Raw genomic sequence first — 18,843 nt, forward strand, 5'->3', positions numbered from 1 at the left:
TTGGTGCGACAGGCACCTGTCGCCAGATTCACCCACGACTTGCAGTTCACTGAAACTCTCGAGCAAGTTCAGAAAATAACTCATACCACTATGTATTAATGAAAATAAATAAAATAGATAACCTAGGTTTTGTTGAAGACTGTAGATGGTAGATCGGATGCCGATGAGGGATGAAGCCGCCGCCGACGAGGGCTGATGTTACCGCCGATGATGGGAGTTTGTTCGGTTTGGGAGAGATGGGTGAAAGAGAGTGTTGGGGAAGAGATGAGAGAGAGGGGTATTTTGGTCTCAAAGGTTATTTTATGGCTAATTTTGATAGAAATTTGTTTGGGGGGTTCAGATGGAAAAAATCAAAATTTTTATGGCTATTGGTGTAAATTTCCCGTAATTATTCTCGAAAAACTAAGGTTATTATTACTCAAGCTGAGGTTATTAAGACAAGCGAAAATGACAGTGATAACCCCCATAATTTAGTAAAATAGTAATAGAGATTTATTTATTCTTAAAAATAGTCAACCATGCCCTTTAAGACTGTAGTAATTCAATTATATTGCAAATCATTTTTGGGATATTTACAAAAATAATCTTAAAACTTTTTTAATTTTTGAATTTAACTCACCTAATTTTTTTCTATCATAACTAGTCAAACATCTTATTTTTGGACTAAATTACTCTCACCACTTTCATCAAATTTACAAATGCATGCCACTCGATAAAATCCAACACAACTATAATGATCTCAACCCTAAACAACTTAACAAACATTCATCACTCTCAACAAACTTCATCACTCTCAATAAACCAACAAATTCCATCAAACAAACATTGCATAATTGAAGATATAATCATCAATTGGAGAGCTTCTTAAAGTTAGTTTATGCTCTTACACAATATAAACCTTTAATCTATTGATTTTATCAACTAAGTTCGAAATTAAAGTGGGTTTTGTTGCAAATGTTGTTATTTTTCATTCATAAAATAATGTGATTTGTTAAAGTACTTAGTTTGAGTTGAGAAATGAAGAAAAATCATTGAAAACACAGAAAAATCGGGCAAAAAATGAAGCCCAGAACAAGTGAGACAGACACATATCCCACTGCCTGTCTCACCAAATTTAGTGAGACAAGCAGTGGGACAGGGGCCTATCTCACTAAATTTCAGATATTTTCCAAAAGTCATAACTTAAGCTACATGTGTCCGTTTATAATATACCGTTTCGAAGCTTACAACGAGACAAATAAAATCCAAAATCATATACTCTATAAAACCATTGGGTTTATGTGTGACAAACACTTGTCCCAATACTTGTCGCACTAAATTTGGTGAGACAGGCAGTGGGACAGATGCATATCTCACTAAATTTCAGATATTTTTCGAAAGCCGTAATTTGGGATACATGTGTCTGTTTTAGACGTATAATATACAATTTCGAAGCTTACGACGAGACAAATCATATACTCCATAAACCTAGTGGATTTATGTGCGACATGCAGTAGGATAGGTGCCTGTCGCACATAAATGCAGTGTGTTTATGTGAGACAGGCACCTGTTTCACTACCTGTCTCACTTGTTCTGAACTTGATTTTTTGCCCCATTTTTTGTGTTTTCAATGATTTTTCTTCATTTCTCAACTCAAACTAAGTACTTTAACAAATCACATTATTTTATGAATGAAAAATAACGACATTTGCAACAAAATCCACTTTAATTTCGAACTTAGTTGATAAAATCAATAGATTAAAGGTTTATATCGTGTAAGAGTATAAACTAATTTTAAGAAGCTCTCCAATTGATGATTATATCTTCAATTATGCAATGTTTGTTTGATGGAATTTGTTGATTTATTGAGAGTGATGAAGGTTTGTTAAGTTGTTTAGGGTTGAGAACATTATAGTTGTGTTGGATTTTATCGAGTGGCGTGCATTTGTAAATTTGATGAAAGTGGTGAGGGTAATTTAGTCCAAAAATAAGATATTTGGCTAGTTATGATAGAAAAAAAATTAGGTGGGTTAAATTCAAAAATTACAAAAATTTTAAGGTTATTCTTGTAAATTTCCCATCATTTTTCAAAACAAGGAAGTCTATGTAACTATTTCGCTAAACTACGAAGACGATTGTTATTTTCCCTTAAAAATAACAAAGGAAAGGAGAAAAGAAGAAAGGACATGTTATACTCTCATGACATACATGTCATATACATATTATTAATTAAAATAACTTGTCATACATCATAACCGGCATGTTATATATATGTAATTCAGTAAATTAAATAATCATACATTTTTAAAAACTCAAATTTTGGGGCATCTAGGATCCTGATAAAAATTTTCAGATATCCCAAATATTGACCAAATAGTAAATTGAGATAAAATTTTATCTCGAATTCATCCTAAATGGGTCGGGATCCCGAATCTTGATCAGAATTTGGGAAATTTTACCAATCCTATTTGAGATTACAGTGATTCAACTTTATTGCAGATCATTTCTAAAAGTAAGGAAGTCTCTGTAGCTATTTTGTTAAACTGCGAGGGGGCAATTGTTATTTTCCCTTAAAAGTAGCAAAGGAAATGAGGAAAAGGAAAGTGGTCTCCAACCCATTTTGGTCCACCACACTCGTCGGTCACTTTATAATATAATCTTGTTAGCGAGAGGCTCTCTCACAAAGTTTAGAACAAAGCAATAAACCCAACAAACAAAATCCCAATAATGGCTTCTCCGCCAGACACAAGCAAAACCATTAAGCTAGAACGCTACAACAGTTACCTCCGGAGGCTACATGTCACAAAAATGTTGCACTCTTCTTCAAAACTCTTTTTTCGTGCCACAATTCTGATTGCACTTGTTCTAATCCTTTTCTTCACACTCAATCACCCTCCACTTTCTGACAATACTGGTGAGAGTGGTGACAATAACAGTAATAATAAAAATAACCCACGTAATTTATTCACTCATCAGCACAGTCTTCTCTCCTCTTCGTTCTTCTCCTCTTCCTTTTCCACTGGCGGGGCAGAGTGGGAGAAGCAGGTCCGCCACTCTGCCACCCCTCGCCGCCCCAACGGGATGACCGTTTTGGTCACCGGAGCTGCCGGTTTCGTCGGATCTCACTGCTCCCTCGCTCTCAAAAAGCGAGGCGACGGCGTTTTGGGGTTGGATAATTTCAACAGTTATTACGATCCGTCGCTTAAGCGGGCGAGGCAAAAGCTGCTTCAAAAGCATCAAGTCTTCATCGTCGAAGGGGACCTGAATGACGCTCCCCTGTTAACAAAGCTTTTCGACGTTGTACCTTTCACCCACGTACTGCACTTAGCAGCACAGGCCGGGGTTCGTTACGCCATGCAGAATCCGCAATCTTACGTGGCATCCAACATCGCTGGATTCGTCAACCTGCTCGAAGTTTGCAAATCGGTGAATCCTCAGCCGTCGATCGTGTGGGCCTCATCGAGCTCGGTGTACGGCCTCAACACCCAGGTCCCCTTCTCCGAGTCGCACAGAACCGACCAGCCCGCGAGTTTGTACGCGGCGACTAAGAAAGCCGGGGAGGAAATCGCCCACACTTACAACCATATTTACGGTCTTGCCCTCACGGGCCTAAGGTTCTTCACCGTGTACGGCCCCTGGGGGAGACCCGACATGGCTTACTTCTTCTTCACCAAAGATATCTTACAGGGCAAAACCATTGACGTGTACAAGACGCAAGATGACAGGGAGGTGGCGCGTGACTTCACATACATAGATGACGTAGTGAAGGGCTGTGTCGGGGCGTTGGACACGGCGGGGAAGAGCACGGGGAGCAGGGGGAAGAAGCGGGGCCCCGCTCAGCTGAGAGTTTACAATCTCGGAAACACGTCGCCAGTGCCCGTGGGGAGATTGGTGTCGATATTGGAGAATCTGTTGAACACTAAGGCCAAAAAGCATGTGATAAGAATGCCGAGAAACGGGGACGTGCCGTATACACATGCCAACGTGAGCTTGGCTTACAAAGACTTCGGGTACAAGCCCACCACTGATCTGGCCGCCGGCCTGAGGAAGTTCGTCAAATGGTACGTTAGTTATTATGGGATTCAACCGAGGGTAAAAAAGGAAAATGGTTTTAGTACTACTACTTCTACTATTCAGCATCCCGATGAGTCCGCTTGATAATCAATCATATGGCTGTTTTTTTTTTTCTAAATTTTTTGGGTGAATTAAATTATATTGTTGTGGTGATCAATCGTTGGAAGCTGTTGATGGTGTGTAGCAGAATAGATGTAGATGTTATGATGCTGATGATATATACATACAACAGATAACTGTGTATTAAATCTGTGAAATCAAGTGTAATAATGTGGTGTGGGGTCTGCTAGAATGGGTGCAGATCTTAGCCGTTGGATTTATATTTAGAAAAAAGAATTTGTATGAACAACAGTCATTAATTACATCAAGAATCAAGATTCTTCTTTGCCTTTATATATATATATATATATATATAAAATTTATTTTTGCATTTGCTTAGCTTGCTTGCTAGTTTGCTTACTGCCTTTTGGTTTATTAGTTGTTAGTTCATAATTGATTGAGCTTTTTTTGGAGTACAAGTGGGTGAGATGTTGAATATATTTAGCTTTTGAAGATGCTGTTCTCATGAATGAAGAAGATTGAAGCAAGGATATGGATAGGGATATTTCCATACAATTATATGGAACTTAACCCTCGTAGTCAAAGTGGGTCACGATCAAAGACGACAAAAGAATTTCTTATAATTAATTATTATTAAGTTAAAAGTAATTTAGACGATAAAATCAAATACTATACGTAAAAGAGGGACATAATCAAAATTTTGGATTGATTGTGTTTTAAAGCCTTCACTCAAAAGTTAATTGCTTTCATGTCATGTAGCTTTAGCCGTAATTATGTATTGCGTGAGCTACATGCTTGTTTTTATATAGTTGTTTTTCTTTTCAACGAGACAAATTACTTTTAGGTTTTAATTCTACATTTTTCAACCTACGTTAATCATAATTCAGGGAAAGAGACTCGTGAGTCGTGTTGATCTTTATATATTTCGTCGTGTTCAAGATCGAAAATTGAAGCGTTTGGATATATAGAGAGGATTATCGCGGAAAGAGAATGGAGAGAAAAAAAAAAAAACCATTAATTGCAAATAAATAATAATAAGGTTAATATAATAAAGGGTAAATGTTAGTTTTATTCTCAAGTGTTTATTTTATTTAATCTTTATATTCTAAAAGTTATCTTAAAATATTATTACTGTTAAATATAGGACGCTTTTAACTTTAATTTTTCTTTGTCGGTACTATAATAACACCCTTGGAACGAAGCATTAATCAATTTATTCATAAAAAAGTTAATTAATAAATTGACTGGTAATTACCAATCCAAAAGTATCCTTATGAAAATCTTTCTAATAATTATTTATAAATAAATTAATACCAGTCAACTGAAAACTACGTTTAATATCCTACCGTTTTGCTAATAATTAGTAATTAAAAAAATTTTAAGTTACCAAATTAACTCAAAAAGTAAAATAATAATAAAAATTTACTTTAATTTTAATTTTAATTTTAATTTTAGTGTTAGTTTGAGTAATCAACTTTTTTTTTTCTTTTCATTATTGTCATTAAGAATATTCTTATAAGGGTATTATTGTAAAAGTAAAGAAAAATGAAGGTAAAAATATCATATATTTAATAGAGTGATGATACAATTACGAACTCTTGTATAAACTTATCTTGTACAAACTGATGTGTCATTAATTCATTGGTTGAATGAAAATATAAAATAATATAAATAAATCATGTGAGTCAAGTGATATTTAATTCAACTAATTTTATCATGTCACATCAGTTTGTATAAAATAAGTTTGTACGAGAGTTTGTACCTATATCATTACTCTATTTAATATTAGGGATGTCTTGATGTATTTTTTAAAATACAAGAATTAAACAGTCAGTTAACTAAAAAAATATATAAACTAAACTAACATTTATCCTAACAAATAAGGTGTCGAGATTATTATTAATCATCCTTTTCAAGTATACATTGGTTTTTTTTTACCTCCCCAGAAATTTTGTTCCCGTTCCAAAGTTAAGAAAGCTAAGACGATCTTCACTTATAATGTTACCGTTCCAAGAAAGGAGTAAAAACCCCAAGGTTCACAAGAATAACATCAAATCTCCAATTCAATGTAAAATCCTGCAAGATTTATAAGAATTCAAACACAAAATCTAACAGACAAATCTCTCTTACAAGTAACAATGATATTGTTGACGAGTAAACAAAAGAATAACATCAAACTGAAACAAATGTACAAACTCTTTAATATTTACGAGAACAACATTAAACCTAATTTCAACGCGCGTATCTCATTTACAGCAATATTGTAAAAGTGAACCCAAAATTTTACATCAGTAAAACTCAAATCCTATCCAATTTATAAGTCCCAAAGTTTTTCAAAAATGACATTGAATCTCATATTCAATGTACAGATCCCAAGTATTAAGGGAATAAATCAACCGCTAGTCGTAACTTATAAATCTCATTTACAACAATATTATCCCCACAATGATGAGTAAACCTTTAGGTGTACAAAATTAAAAATTAAACCTAGTTTCAATATACAAATTTCCAGATTTTACAAGGATAAACACATTCACTGTCACCTTATGAATTATGAGTCATCAAAATTATATTTATTCCACAGGGATGTCTAATTTCGCTAGATCTTTCTCAAGCAAAGATTAAATACAATCGGAAGCTTGTAAGTTGAAAGATGTAATGTAAGGACATCATTAAATTTTTAATAACATTATAATAAGTGCATAATCGGCATGCTGTACCTCCATAACCCTTTAAACACAATCGGAAGTTTTCACTTTGAGCCGATAAAAATTCACAAATATTTTTTGAATTTAAAATTTAAAATAATTAAACCTATAAATTCTTATATAAATTATTTTTGTACAAATTAATGTGACATAACATGGTTGGTTGAATAAAAACACTACATAGTTCAAATGAATTACTTTTATTATTTTATATTTTCACTTAACCAATGATATGCCACATTAATTTGTACAAAAATAATTTGTACAAGAACTTATAGCTATCATATTACTCTTAATTCTTAATTACTGATACTACTACAAACTTTCATACAAATTAATGTGACATGACTTTTTATATTTTCACTCAACTAATGATATGGTGCTACATCAATTTATATAAAAATTAATTTATAAGTGTAATATTACTCAAAAACAATAAGCAATAAGTATGTAATGTTCAAACAACAATTACCGAAAGACTAGAATCCTTCCCCTAACGGACAAGGAGAGGGGTGATAACATGCCCAACTAGAGTTATCACAGATACTTTACATAGTTAATTATCAAAAAGATCATCGTTCTTCATGTAATTATGCCACAATTTAGGGATGGTCAAAGCAAATTCCCATCCATTCTTTTTCAGTCAGCTTGCACACTTTATCAATTGATAACGAGTATAATGTAAGATCAAGGGTTCAAAATCTTGAACCAACACAAGAACATTAGATATTGATTAATGAACAATCTTTAAATCAAACAACCAATATAATACTTTGGCAGAAGCAACCAATATAATACATTACTGCTTTGATGTTGGTTAGGTGATAGTTTGCTAACGAAATTAACGACTGAAAATGATTAACGAGGATGAATTCTATAGGAACAATAAAAAGTTTTTAACCTAAATAGAAACTTGCAAATACATAATTAATGAACAGTTCTTTTACCAAAAAAAAAAAAACATGTAGATCAAAACCCCAAAAAAACCCAGTGTACTTTGCAACAAAAGAAGCAGAGGGCGGCACAGAAACATGAATCAAATCAATTACACAGTTAGCAAAATGTATATAATGTGTTAGATTTATACAACTTACGCACTGAAGCTATGCTACATGACCATTGCAGTATTCAGAAATGAAAAACTTATGTAATGATGACCAATTTATTACTTCCAACCACCTGGAACTAAGGGCATGTAACAAGTTCTTAGTAACCATGAGAAGATTAGGTAGAAACTTCTATAAACGTTTTGCTGGGTTTTAACACTTTGATCATCAAAGTGTGAGTTGCTCCATATTCTTAGCATTTCTGGACATTCCAAGGCCCGACCTTTTATCTTCCTGCTCTTCATATGGGTTTGCCCTATAACTTGAACTTGCCTCTTCATTATCTGAAGAACCTGGTCGCTCCGTAAGGAATTGTTCCCAAAATACATCATTTACTCGAACTGGGGCAGCTGCAGGTGCTGGATTGTTGTTTGGGGCCTCCTGAGGAGAAACTATAGAGGCATCCTCATGACCCAGATTCCTGTTGCTAGGAAATGGTCTAGTATCAGATTCCTCGTCATTAGAATTGTACCTCAATTCTGTAGTTTTGGCAATATCCTTACTTGGCTGGGGCATCCTAGATGAATGAAGCCCTCTGTTGATTTGCAGAGGAGAAGATGCCAGAGTTAAATTCAAGTGGCAAGAAACATGGCCATCAACCTCTTCATTAGAAGTCGATCTCCGCTGCAACGAATAAACTCTCGAGCTATCATTTGCTGGTACTTTTCTCGAGAAAGTTGAGTCCATTTTAAATGTAAAAGATGTCCCAGTATCTGAAAGTTCAAATGTTTCGGGCACATATAAATTGCCTTCTGTTCTTGTGTGTGCAACTTTTGGTTCCACCTCAGAAATTTTCTTCTGCGGACTTCCCCTATCTTCAGTGGAACTCTGTGTGCTATGTGAAACCAAATTAATATCAGAAACAGCTGGTGATAATTCTAACCTGAGCTTATTTGAGAAATCTTGGTGGAAAATATTCCCAGACTCAGGTCTGGAAGTAGAACAGCTATTGTTGTCCAAAAGACTACTTTCCACGATTGGCTTTGATTGATCAACTTGTGGTTTTCGTCGTTTCTTATTGTATGCTGAGATATCCATAGACTCAATTTTTCGGGCAAGATGATCAACAAAAGTAGGATTCTGAACAGCCTTTTGCAAGAAGGTCAACAAATTCTCCTGCCTCTGCTCCATACTATCAATTCGCTGTGCAAGGTCTTCTAACTGAATCTTTGCAGTTGACCGCTGCTGTTTTAATCTTACAATATTTGCCTCCAGTGCAGATTTCTCATGTGAAAGCCTCTCCATTTGTTCCTCAAATGTTGCTCTCTCAGGATCCACTGATGAACCCTGAGTCTGAGGGTGACTGTGGCTGTGAATAGGTTTCCTGCGGTGGATATTCTTAAGAAGATGCCTTTTATCCTTGACAAAATCATCATTTGAAAATTCCCACTTCTCAGGATCAATTTTTCGGAATCCCTGTCATTGAATAACATCCACATTGGCACAGTTAAATCATACTTATCCTAATTGAAAACTCAAACTACAATTTATCCACATTTGCCAACCAAGAAAGCGTAAGAGTAGAAAACAAAAGGATGACCTAGATATCATTACTATCCATGATGAAGTATGAGGAATAAATTTCACTTCATTAAATGAGAGGCCAGAAAATCCAGAATATTGACTAACAATTTAATTTTAATGTCAAGGGACATGCACACATTCAGAAAATGGATCAATCTGAGTAAATTTGCTAGGTAAACAACTATACATTATTTAAGAGAACAAAAATGGAGCTCCAAAGAAAATAAAACAACAAAAGAAAATAAAACAACAAAGTTTTTATTTTTAAATTTCAGTTAAACATTGTTTTCCCAAGTTCATGCAAAGTTACTTCTGGTGTCATTTTCAATCGATTTCAGGATCCGAAAGGGAGGTGAAAAAGGGCTGCTGGTGGAGCCACTTTGCCACAAAGACGTATGGCTTATTAAATTCATTGTAATCTTATGAGAAACTGAAATTATCTTTACTGTCTTTAATTTGTTGATCCTGTAAGAAAATTATGCACATGACAAAGTAGCGACTACAACAATAGTATGATAAATCTGCCTCCTGATTGGACTAACATAAATTCATCCAAGTTTTATTAATATTTTACTAAAATATCAAAACTTACCATAGATGATCCTGGATTGCCCAAATGATCCACAATCAGCAAGTAAAGTTGAACTAAACAATACAAATTTGTAATAGAGCAACATAGCAACGTAAAAGAAATCCAATAAACCAACCTACGGAGAAACCAAATAAAACCAACTGTTGAAAGTCAGAGATTGTAGCCTAATTTTGTGTACATATATTTATTCTTTCCTTGCATAGTCTATTTTTCTTAATTTCCTATAACTTCCTTATATAGCCTAGTGAGAGTAGCGTACAATGTAAAGATTGCAAGTTCTATGAATTAGAAATATTTTCTCAATATTTTTTCTCATGGTATCAGAGCCCACGTTGGGGTTCCTGGGCATCTTTTTTGTAAACAAATTTTTTAGCCACCAATACCTTTAGGGTTTTATCTTGTTCTGTGACTTCAAAATTCTGATTTAAAATGTCAGATGTGAGCGAATCCAGCTCTGGTGTCAACGTTAAACATGTTCAGGCCAATAGTTCTGTTGACAATCCGTCATTGCAGATTAAACTCACAAATTGAATGGCCAAAACTTTCTGCAGTGGTCACAGTCCATGAAGTCTCACAGTTGTATGTGAAGGAAAAAGGTAAAAGTGGGCTCTCTAGATGGGTCAATAGACATACCAAGGCTGACGACCCTTTGTATAAAATCTGGGATGAACAGAACTCTATGGTAATGTAGTGGACCCTCACATTAGTCAGCATTTCTTTTCTTACCATCAGCACAAGATTTATGGGATGCAGTCACAGAGACATATACTGATATTGGAAAATACATATACTGATATTGGAAAATACTACACAGTTGTATGAACTTAAGTGTCTTATTCATGAAACCAAACAAGGAAGTGACACTATAACAGTATATTACAATATCATGAATAGCTTATGGCAAGAAATGGAGTTGTACTTTGATGGAGAATGGAAGTGTGGAGATGACAGTAAAAAATTTAAGAGGTTACAGGAGAAGGAGAGGGTGTTTGAGTTTTTGGATGGATTGAATCCAGATTTGGATGAAGTTAGGGAACGAGCACTAAGCAAAGAACCTCTTCCTGCAATTAGGGAAGCCTATGCATATGTCGGAAGGGAAGAAAGTAGATGAAAGGTAATGATGAGCAGCCCTAATACTGATAATTCTGCCTTGATTAATGTGCTACTGATTCAGCATTAGTAGGTGAATAAAAGAATATGAGCAAGAAGAAAGATGACAAGAATAAACTTTGGTGTGATATATCGCCATAAGCCAAGAAATACCAACGGGTTTTGCTGGAAGCTCCATGGAAGGCCAAAACACTTGGGGAAGGATAACAAGTCTTCTGGACAAAATTCAAAGGGTTTTCAAGCTGCAACTGATAACGCCAATGCAAACTCATGGAATCAAGGATCAAATCTGTTCACTAAGGACCAACTTAAGCAACTTGTCAGGTTCATGAGTCAAAACCTCTTCTTCTGATCTAGCGCAATCAGATAATTTTTTAAATGCTTTCAGTATCTCTTCAACTACTACTTGCCCTTGGATCATTGATTGAGAGGCAACCGATCATACGATTACTTTGTCCAACTTATTCTCTACTTACACGCCTCTTTCTAGTAAAGAAAAGGCAAAAATCACTGATGGGTCTCTTTCTTCAGTTGCAGGAAAAGATTCAATTTCAGCTTCTAAAACAATGATCTTAAAATCAGTGTTGCACGTCCCTAATTTGTCTTGTAATCTTTTGTCTGTCAGTAAGCTTACAAAAGACTTTAACTGTATGGCTAAATTTTCTCCTTCCAATTGTGAATTTCAGGACCTATGTACGGGGAAGAAGATTGGCAGTGCTAAGGAGGATGATGGACTTTATTATTTGGAAGAGGAGCCTGAAGCTTTGAGTAATCTATCCTTAGTTGACAAAATTGTTTCTCAAGTGCCTAGTGAGCATGACACTAGTTTGTTGCAAATCAGATTAGGAAATCCAAATTTTTCATATTTAAAGTTGTTGTTCCCAACATTATTTAAATGTGAAGTGTGTGAATTGTCCAAGCATCATCGCACACATTTTCCTGCCCAAACTTATAAAGTTTCTCTCTTATACATAGTGATGTATGGGGTCCTCTCTGTGCCAATAATTTTGGAGCTAAGTGGTTTGTCACTTTTATTAATGATCATACTCCAGCTTGTTGGGTGTATTTATTAAAAGAAAAATCTGAAGTTCCTAAAACTATTCAAATCTTCCATAAAGTGGTTCAAACCCAATCTCAAGCGAAAAATAGGAGTGTTTTAAACTAACAATGGCAAAGAATTTTTTTCTTCTATCTCGGGAAACTATTTGACTGAGAATGGAATTGTTCATCAATCCTCTTGTGTTGATACTCCCCAACAAAATGGAGTCACACAAAGAAAAAATATACAGTTACTTGAAGTTGCTCGATCTTTGATGTTTACTATGGGGGTACCAAATTATTTGTGGGGTGAAGCGGTTTTAACTGCCTGTTATCTCATAAATAGATTCCCTACTAGTACTTTGAAGTTTAAAACCCCAATCAAACTTCTTCAGCAACTTTATCCCATGTCTCGGTTCTTTAGTTCTTTCTCCTAAATTGTTTGGTGTGTTGCTTTTGTTCATCATAAGAATCATGACAAAAGTAAGCTTGATCCTAGGTCTCTCAAGTTGTGTTTTTAGGTTATTCTCCTACACAAAAAGGGTACAAATGTTTTCATTCTCCAACTAGGAAATATTTTGTAACCACGGATGTGATTTTTTTTTTCTTTTGAAACTAAGACTTATTTCTCCAAAACCTATCTTCAGGGGGAGGAATATAATATGGAAGATCAGTTTTGCAAGTTTTTTCCAAAATCCACATACTCAGGTGAGACATCTTTTAGAGATAATATCACAAATTCAACTTCTCCTTTTGACAGTTTGCTCTCCACAAAATCTGCCACCTTCCAATAACAATCAGCAAGAGGAACAAGATTGCTCTTCCCCACAGAAACAATCTAACCCAAGTGATGACCAGCAAGTGCCTTCACAAATTCAACCATCCACCACACAAAATCTAGAGGATGCTCAAAAGCCAAAGGCGTATTCTCAACAATATAAAACAATTTTTACATCTCCCGACTGCCAGAATTCTGAATCGAACATAGAGTTGTTGGAAGACACCGGTATTGTTCAATCTGAGTCTAAATTACATTTAAACTCTCTCCCATCATTTCATTTGGATTTAGATTTGCCTATCGCTCATATAAAAAGTGTTGGAACTTGCACTAAACATCCTATTTCTAAGTTTGTCTCTTATCATAGATTGTCACCATCATTTAAAGCTTTTGCTACTAATCTGTCATCTGTAACTACTCCTAGAACAGTACAGGATGCTCTTGCAAATCCAAAGTGGAGAGAAGCGATTTGTGAAGAACTGAGAGCATTGTATAAAAATAGAACTTGTGCTCTTGCAGACTTGCCTTCTGGAAAGAAAACCGTGGGTTGTAAATGGGTATTCATGGTTAAGCATAAGGCTGATGGATCAATTGAGAGATTCAAGGTTGGACTGGTGGCTAAGGAATATACTCAGACATATGGAATTGATTACCGAAAGACATTCGCCCCTGTTGCAAAAATTAACTCTTTTCAGGTCCTGTTGTCACTTGCTGCAAATTTAAAATGGCCATTACAGCAGCTAAATGTGTAGAATGCATTTTTCCATGGAGATTCAGAAGAGGAGGTGTATATGAATCCACCACCAGGGTTTGAGAATATTTTGAAAGAAGAAAAGTTTGCAAGCTGAAAAAGTCTTTATATGGGCTCCAGCAATCACCTAGAGCCTAGTTTGACAGATTTGTGAGATTTATTCGCAAATGTGGATATTTACAAAGCCATAGTGATCATACCATGCTTCCCAAGCATGGTTAAGAAGATAAGCTTGCTATCCTTATCGTGTATGTGGATGATATTATCTTGACTGGAAATGACAGAGATGAAATTGAAAGACTTAAGAGGTTGTTAACCAAAGAGTTTGAAACTAAAGACCTAGGTTCTCTGAAATATTTCCTCAGAATTGAAGTGGCCAGGTCTCGGAAAGGGATATTTTTGTCACAAAGGAAATATATTTTGGATCTCTTGAAAGAAACTGGGATGTTAGGATGCAAACCTAGCGATGTTCCTATAGAATCCAATCATAGACTTGGGGTAAGTACTAAAAGTAGTTTGGTTAATAAGGAACAGTACCAAAGCTTAGTTGGAAAGCTAATCTATTTGTGTCATACTTGTCCAGACATTACATTTGCAGTACGCGTTGTGAGTCAATTTATGCATTCCCCAAATGTAGAGCACGTGGAAGCTGTGTTTAGGATACTGAAATATTTGATGGCATCTCCAGGAAAAGGCAATTTATTCTCTAAGAATAATCACCTAAGGTTTGAGGCATATACAGATGCGGATTGGACTGGATCCTTTGTTGATAGAAAGTCAATATCAGGTTATTGTACATTTGTTGGGGGAAATCTAGTTACTTGGAGAAGCAAGGAACAATCAGTGGTTCCAAGATCAAGTGCTGAAGCTGAGTTTAGAGCAATGGCATTGGGGATTTGTGAGCTTATGCAGCTGACAATGTTTCTAATGAGTTGAAGATGTGGAAAGCTGGATAAATGACTGTACTCTGATCATAAAGTTGCCATTAGCATTGCTCATAATGCAGTCCAACATGATAGGACAAAACATATTGAGATTGCTAGGCACTTCTATCAAAGAGAAGCTGCAGAGAGGTCTGATATGCATACCATATGTTACTACTCAAAAGCAAGTAGCTGATATTCTCAACAAGGGACTATCAAAACAAGTCTTTCAATCACTGAATTCCAAGCTGGGAACAATAGATATCTTCAAGCCAGCTTGAGGAGTGTTGAAAGTCAGAGATTGTAGCCTAAGTTTGTGTACATATATTTATTCTTTCCTTGTATAGTTTATTTTTCTTAATTTCCTATAACTTCCTTATATAGCCTAGTCAGAGTAGTATATAATGTAAAGATTGCAACTTCTATGAATTAGAAATATTTTCCCAATATTTTTTCTCACCAACCTAAGGAGTCATGTTCCGGTGGAAACAAGGAGTCATAGAGGAGTTTCTGAAATCAAAATAAATGGATGGCCTGAAAGAACTGTTTTCAATATTATGTAGATCACAGACATCAATACATGTCTTGACTCTTGAGCATGAGTGTGGACTACACATGGATCCAGCTCCAGAGTCTGAAATAACTATACAGTGAGCTACAGTTACTGTTGCAGAATACATACAGCGGGACACAACAGCAGGCAGAGCTAAATGTGATAAAAATGCCTCTCAAGAAAGGCTTTATTATGGTTTGATTGAGACTAATAGTTCCTAAGACGTTACCGAAACCACATCCAAAATTCCAATGTAAGAGTTACAATAATCTGTAAACTCAAGCTATAGTACATTGCTTCTACATAATGGCAACATAGTGTTACTGTTATTCTCTAAATATCATAACTAACTTTCACAATGCAGCAACAGCTCACTACCAGCAGGTAAAGCCATAAAGGTACATACAAATGCTTATGTATAATAACTAAAAGTGGAAAGTTTGGAGATAGGACCACAAACTTATTGATATTGACAAACCAATGCTTCGTTATGCAAAGGAAATAAAGAAAGAAGCCATCACAAGCTTAACATTTGTCTTTCTAGTGGGATCATAAGCATTAGTTTAAGAAGTCATTTTTCAGCTCAAATGCAAACCCTTTTGTTGCCATATTTTTAGAAGGCAATGGTACCCTAGTAGTAACCTAACAAAACTTGGATTGCAAATAAATTGCTTGTATGTAGTGAATAATATACTATGGAAAATTCACATGCACCAGCTCATATACGAACAAGAAGGATAGTATATTTTATTTTGTCTAACTTTCAACAAGAGGAAAAAAATGAATAAAAATTAAAAGGTCTTACTTTTACATACCTTTTTCCACTCATAAATCCAGTATAAGATTATTAAATTATATAAAAATGCTTCTATTGAATTTTGTGACACAAGAAAACAAGATTTTCCGAGATCACTTTAATGAAACAAACTTTCCGAGACTTCTATTAAGCATAGAGTTGACCAAACAACATATGCAAACCATGTGTTAGATTATTTACATCTACAGCCACATGGATATATGTGGGATGCTGACCTCCAACATGCTTAAAGGAGGCCAAATGAGCTAGTCACCACCACTCATCAACCAAGTCATAAAATTAATTATTTGTAATTTTTATCAGACTTCAGCTACAGAAACCATAACTGATTGCCAGACTATGTATGCTGCACTAAGATCTAAGGACTTAACTTCAAATTTTTGAAACTATCATCTAATTGAACCCAAAAAAAAAAAAATGAGAAAAGAGCCAGTTCAAAGTTACAGCTGTCCATACAATGTACATTGCAATACAGTTATTTCCCAATTAAAGGAATCTACATTAAAGTTAGGACCTGTTGCGTGGTGTGCATGCTTATGGGAATATACATATCTATCATCCAATATAACTGAAACAAATTATCACATTTCATAGTACAAAACAAACTTATTGTAACTTTTTCATCAGCAAGGTCTTATAAGAAATGTTCCTTTTACACAAAAACTAAGGTGGAACCTAGAACACCCCATCTTCATCATTGAAGATCTGAAAACTTACCACATAACCAAAAGGAATACAACTTCGAGAAAGGACACAAATACACCAAGTGAAAATAAAGAAGAGTATGAACGGAAAAATTCTGTTAGAACTACATATGACATGATGTCTTAGCAGTCACCACCACACACCCCAACCTTAGCAGCTCCAAGCAAATTTTCACAAACTCATACTGCATTATCATGGTTCCATAGAAATGACTTGTTGATAATAATTTGCACCTACCAGATCATACATTTAGCTACCAAATAAAAAATTATTTCTGATTGCAAATTATAATTTAAGAGCCTTTTAAAGCGTTGACCAACTTTTTTTTTCCCCATGTAAATTCATAACAATTGCAGCAATTTATGCACAGAGTTATGAAATTATCAAATAGCTTGGTATAAGTAATATGATAGAATCATAACGAAACCAAAAAAAAAAAACAAAATTAAATATAAAAAATTGAGACTGATATTGAAACTGAAAAAAAGAAATAAATTGAAAATGAACTCACATAGGTATTGAGCTGTCGAATGAAGCTAGAGAAATTGTTATGCTTGAAAAAAGTTGGAAGCAGAAGACGAGCGAATTCAGGTGGGTTCCAAACAACAAAACTGTTTTTGTTGTCGCTCCAAGACACGATCTCGTCCGTTGATGAATCGTCAACCATGTCGTAAGTCTTTATAAGAAACGGCGCCGGCCCTCCTCCTACTCCGCCGGGGCCACCTGACGCCGCCGATGTCTCCATTCTCGTTGATTTTTCGGGTCAATTGGCGTCCGAGAGACAAGAGAGAAGAAAATCTCTTCGTTTCGAGTTGAATTTTCAATCGCATAGTCGAGTAATTTCCATTGCCACGTCATCCTGAGGTTTTGGGAAGAAAAAATAAAATAAGCTGCCGTAAAATGTACAAACTGCTTGTTTGCTTAAAATTAAATACGGAGTAATTTCACATACCTCCCCTCAGGTTTTGACAAACTCAACATAATTCAGAAGTTACATGAAATTTTGAAACCGCGTGATGATTATCTAACCTACCATAAGCAAACTAAGGGATCTAGGATCGAGATTTAGATCATATTCTGTTGTTTGTGTAGGGGTATAAAGTTGGGTTTGATGATGAAGCTTAGATCAGTGAAAAAGAGCTATGAACTTAGGGGTGGAGTTAAGAAAATTGACTATAAGGGACAACAAGATAACTCCCTTTTTATACGATTTATTATATATCACTAAAAGGAAGAAATAATTTTGAGCAGAAATTATATAACTTGTTTTAATATTTAATATTTTATTTGGTGTATTTTAAAAAAATTAATCAAAAATAAATTTTTAAGAAAGTTATAGGGTCAATTGTCTATTTACCCATTCCGGTAGATATGTCCTCGATAAATGAGAAAAAATTATATAGGATAAGCCTACCACATGATTCACCATGCTAAGATCATCCAACCAATCTTTACTACATGAAAGAGAGAGATGATTTTTTAATTTAAAATGATAGGTTTATGCGTCAAAGGTTTGCTGGATGATACTTATTATATCTATACGGTCACGTGATAAAACTGTCTTACATAAGTTTTTTTTCTTCATAAAAATGATGAGTTGTATCTATTTATAGAAATGCACTCCACTTAAAAGAATTAATTATAAAAACTGTATTATTTTAAAAAATTCACATTTAGAAGAAATTTACACAATCAATTAGCTAAATCATGATTATCTAATTTATTTTTTTTAATTTAGGACTATTTACCACATTTGATATTAAGATTGGAAGAACATTAAGAAAAATTAATTATTTAAGGTAAAAGTATGAAAATACCCACAAAATTATTTTAAAAAATAAAGTTTTTAACAAAATTTAAATTTTTGTAAATGATTTATTAACACTAATTATTAGTATAATTATAATTTTTCGATTAAATTAAGAAAATCTCCTTGAAATGATATATCTTGTGAAATATATCAGGATTTCAAATTTTTAATCCATCTTAATCATTCCTAGAACTTTTTTTTTTTTTTTTAACCTTTTTTTAGCTGGCAGTGTCTTGGGCCGCCCTAGAGATACCAATAGCTTCGCTCTGATTATTTAGGTAACATCTAAATTATTATGAAATAATAGCACATGTT

The 18,843-nt window shown here is 34.6% G+C and overlaps 2 protein-coding genes across 2 annotated transcripts; one reads left to right on the forward strand and one right to left on the reverse strand.

Moving 5' to 3' along the window:
- Window positions 1-2,612: 2,612 nt before the first annotated feature.
- Window positions 2,613-4,438, forward strand: LOC18032114 (UDP-glucuronate 4-epimerase 6). The gene has a single exon (XM_006420961.2). It carries the CDS (start codon window positions 2,707-2,709, stop codon window positions 4,135-4,137), a length of 1,431 nt encoding a protein of 476 aa, XP_006421024.1. The 5' UTR covers window positions 2,613-2,706; the 3' UTR covers window positions 4,138-4,438.
- Window positions 4,439-7,795: 3,357 nt separating this feature from the next.
- Window positions 7,796-17,599, reverse strand: LOC18031769 (heat stress transcription factor A-5). The gene is made up of 2 exons (XM_024179888.1): window positions 17,230-17,599; window positions 7,796-9,343 (listed from the first exon to the last, which is right to left on the reverse strand). The coding sequence occupies exons 1-2, from the start codon at window positions 17,461-17,463 to the stop codon at window positions 8,096-8,098; spliced, it is 1,482 nt and encodes a 493-aa protein (XP_024035656.1). The 5' UTR covers window positions 17,464-17,599; the 3' UTR covers window positions 7,796-8,095.
- Window positions 17,600-18,843: the final 1,244 nt, after the last annotated feature.

Source organism: Citrus clementina, unplaced genomic scaffold (genome assembly GCF_000493195.1).
Source record: "Citrus clementina cultivar Clemenules unplaced genomic scaffold, Citrus_clementina_v1.0 scaffold_9, whole genome shotgun sequence".
Lineage (NCBI taxonomy): Eukaryota > Viridiplantae > Streptophyta > Magnoliopsida > Sapindales > Rutaceae > Citrus > Citrus x clementina.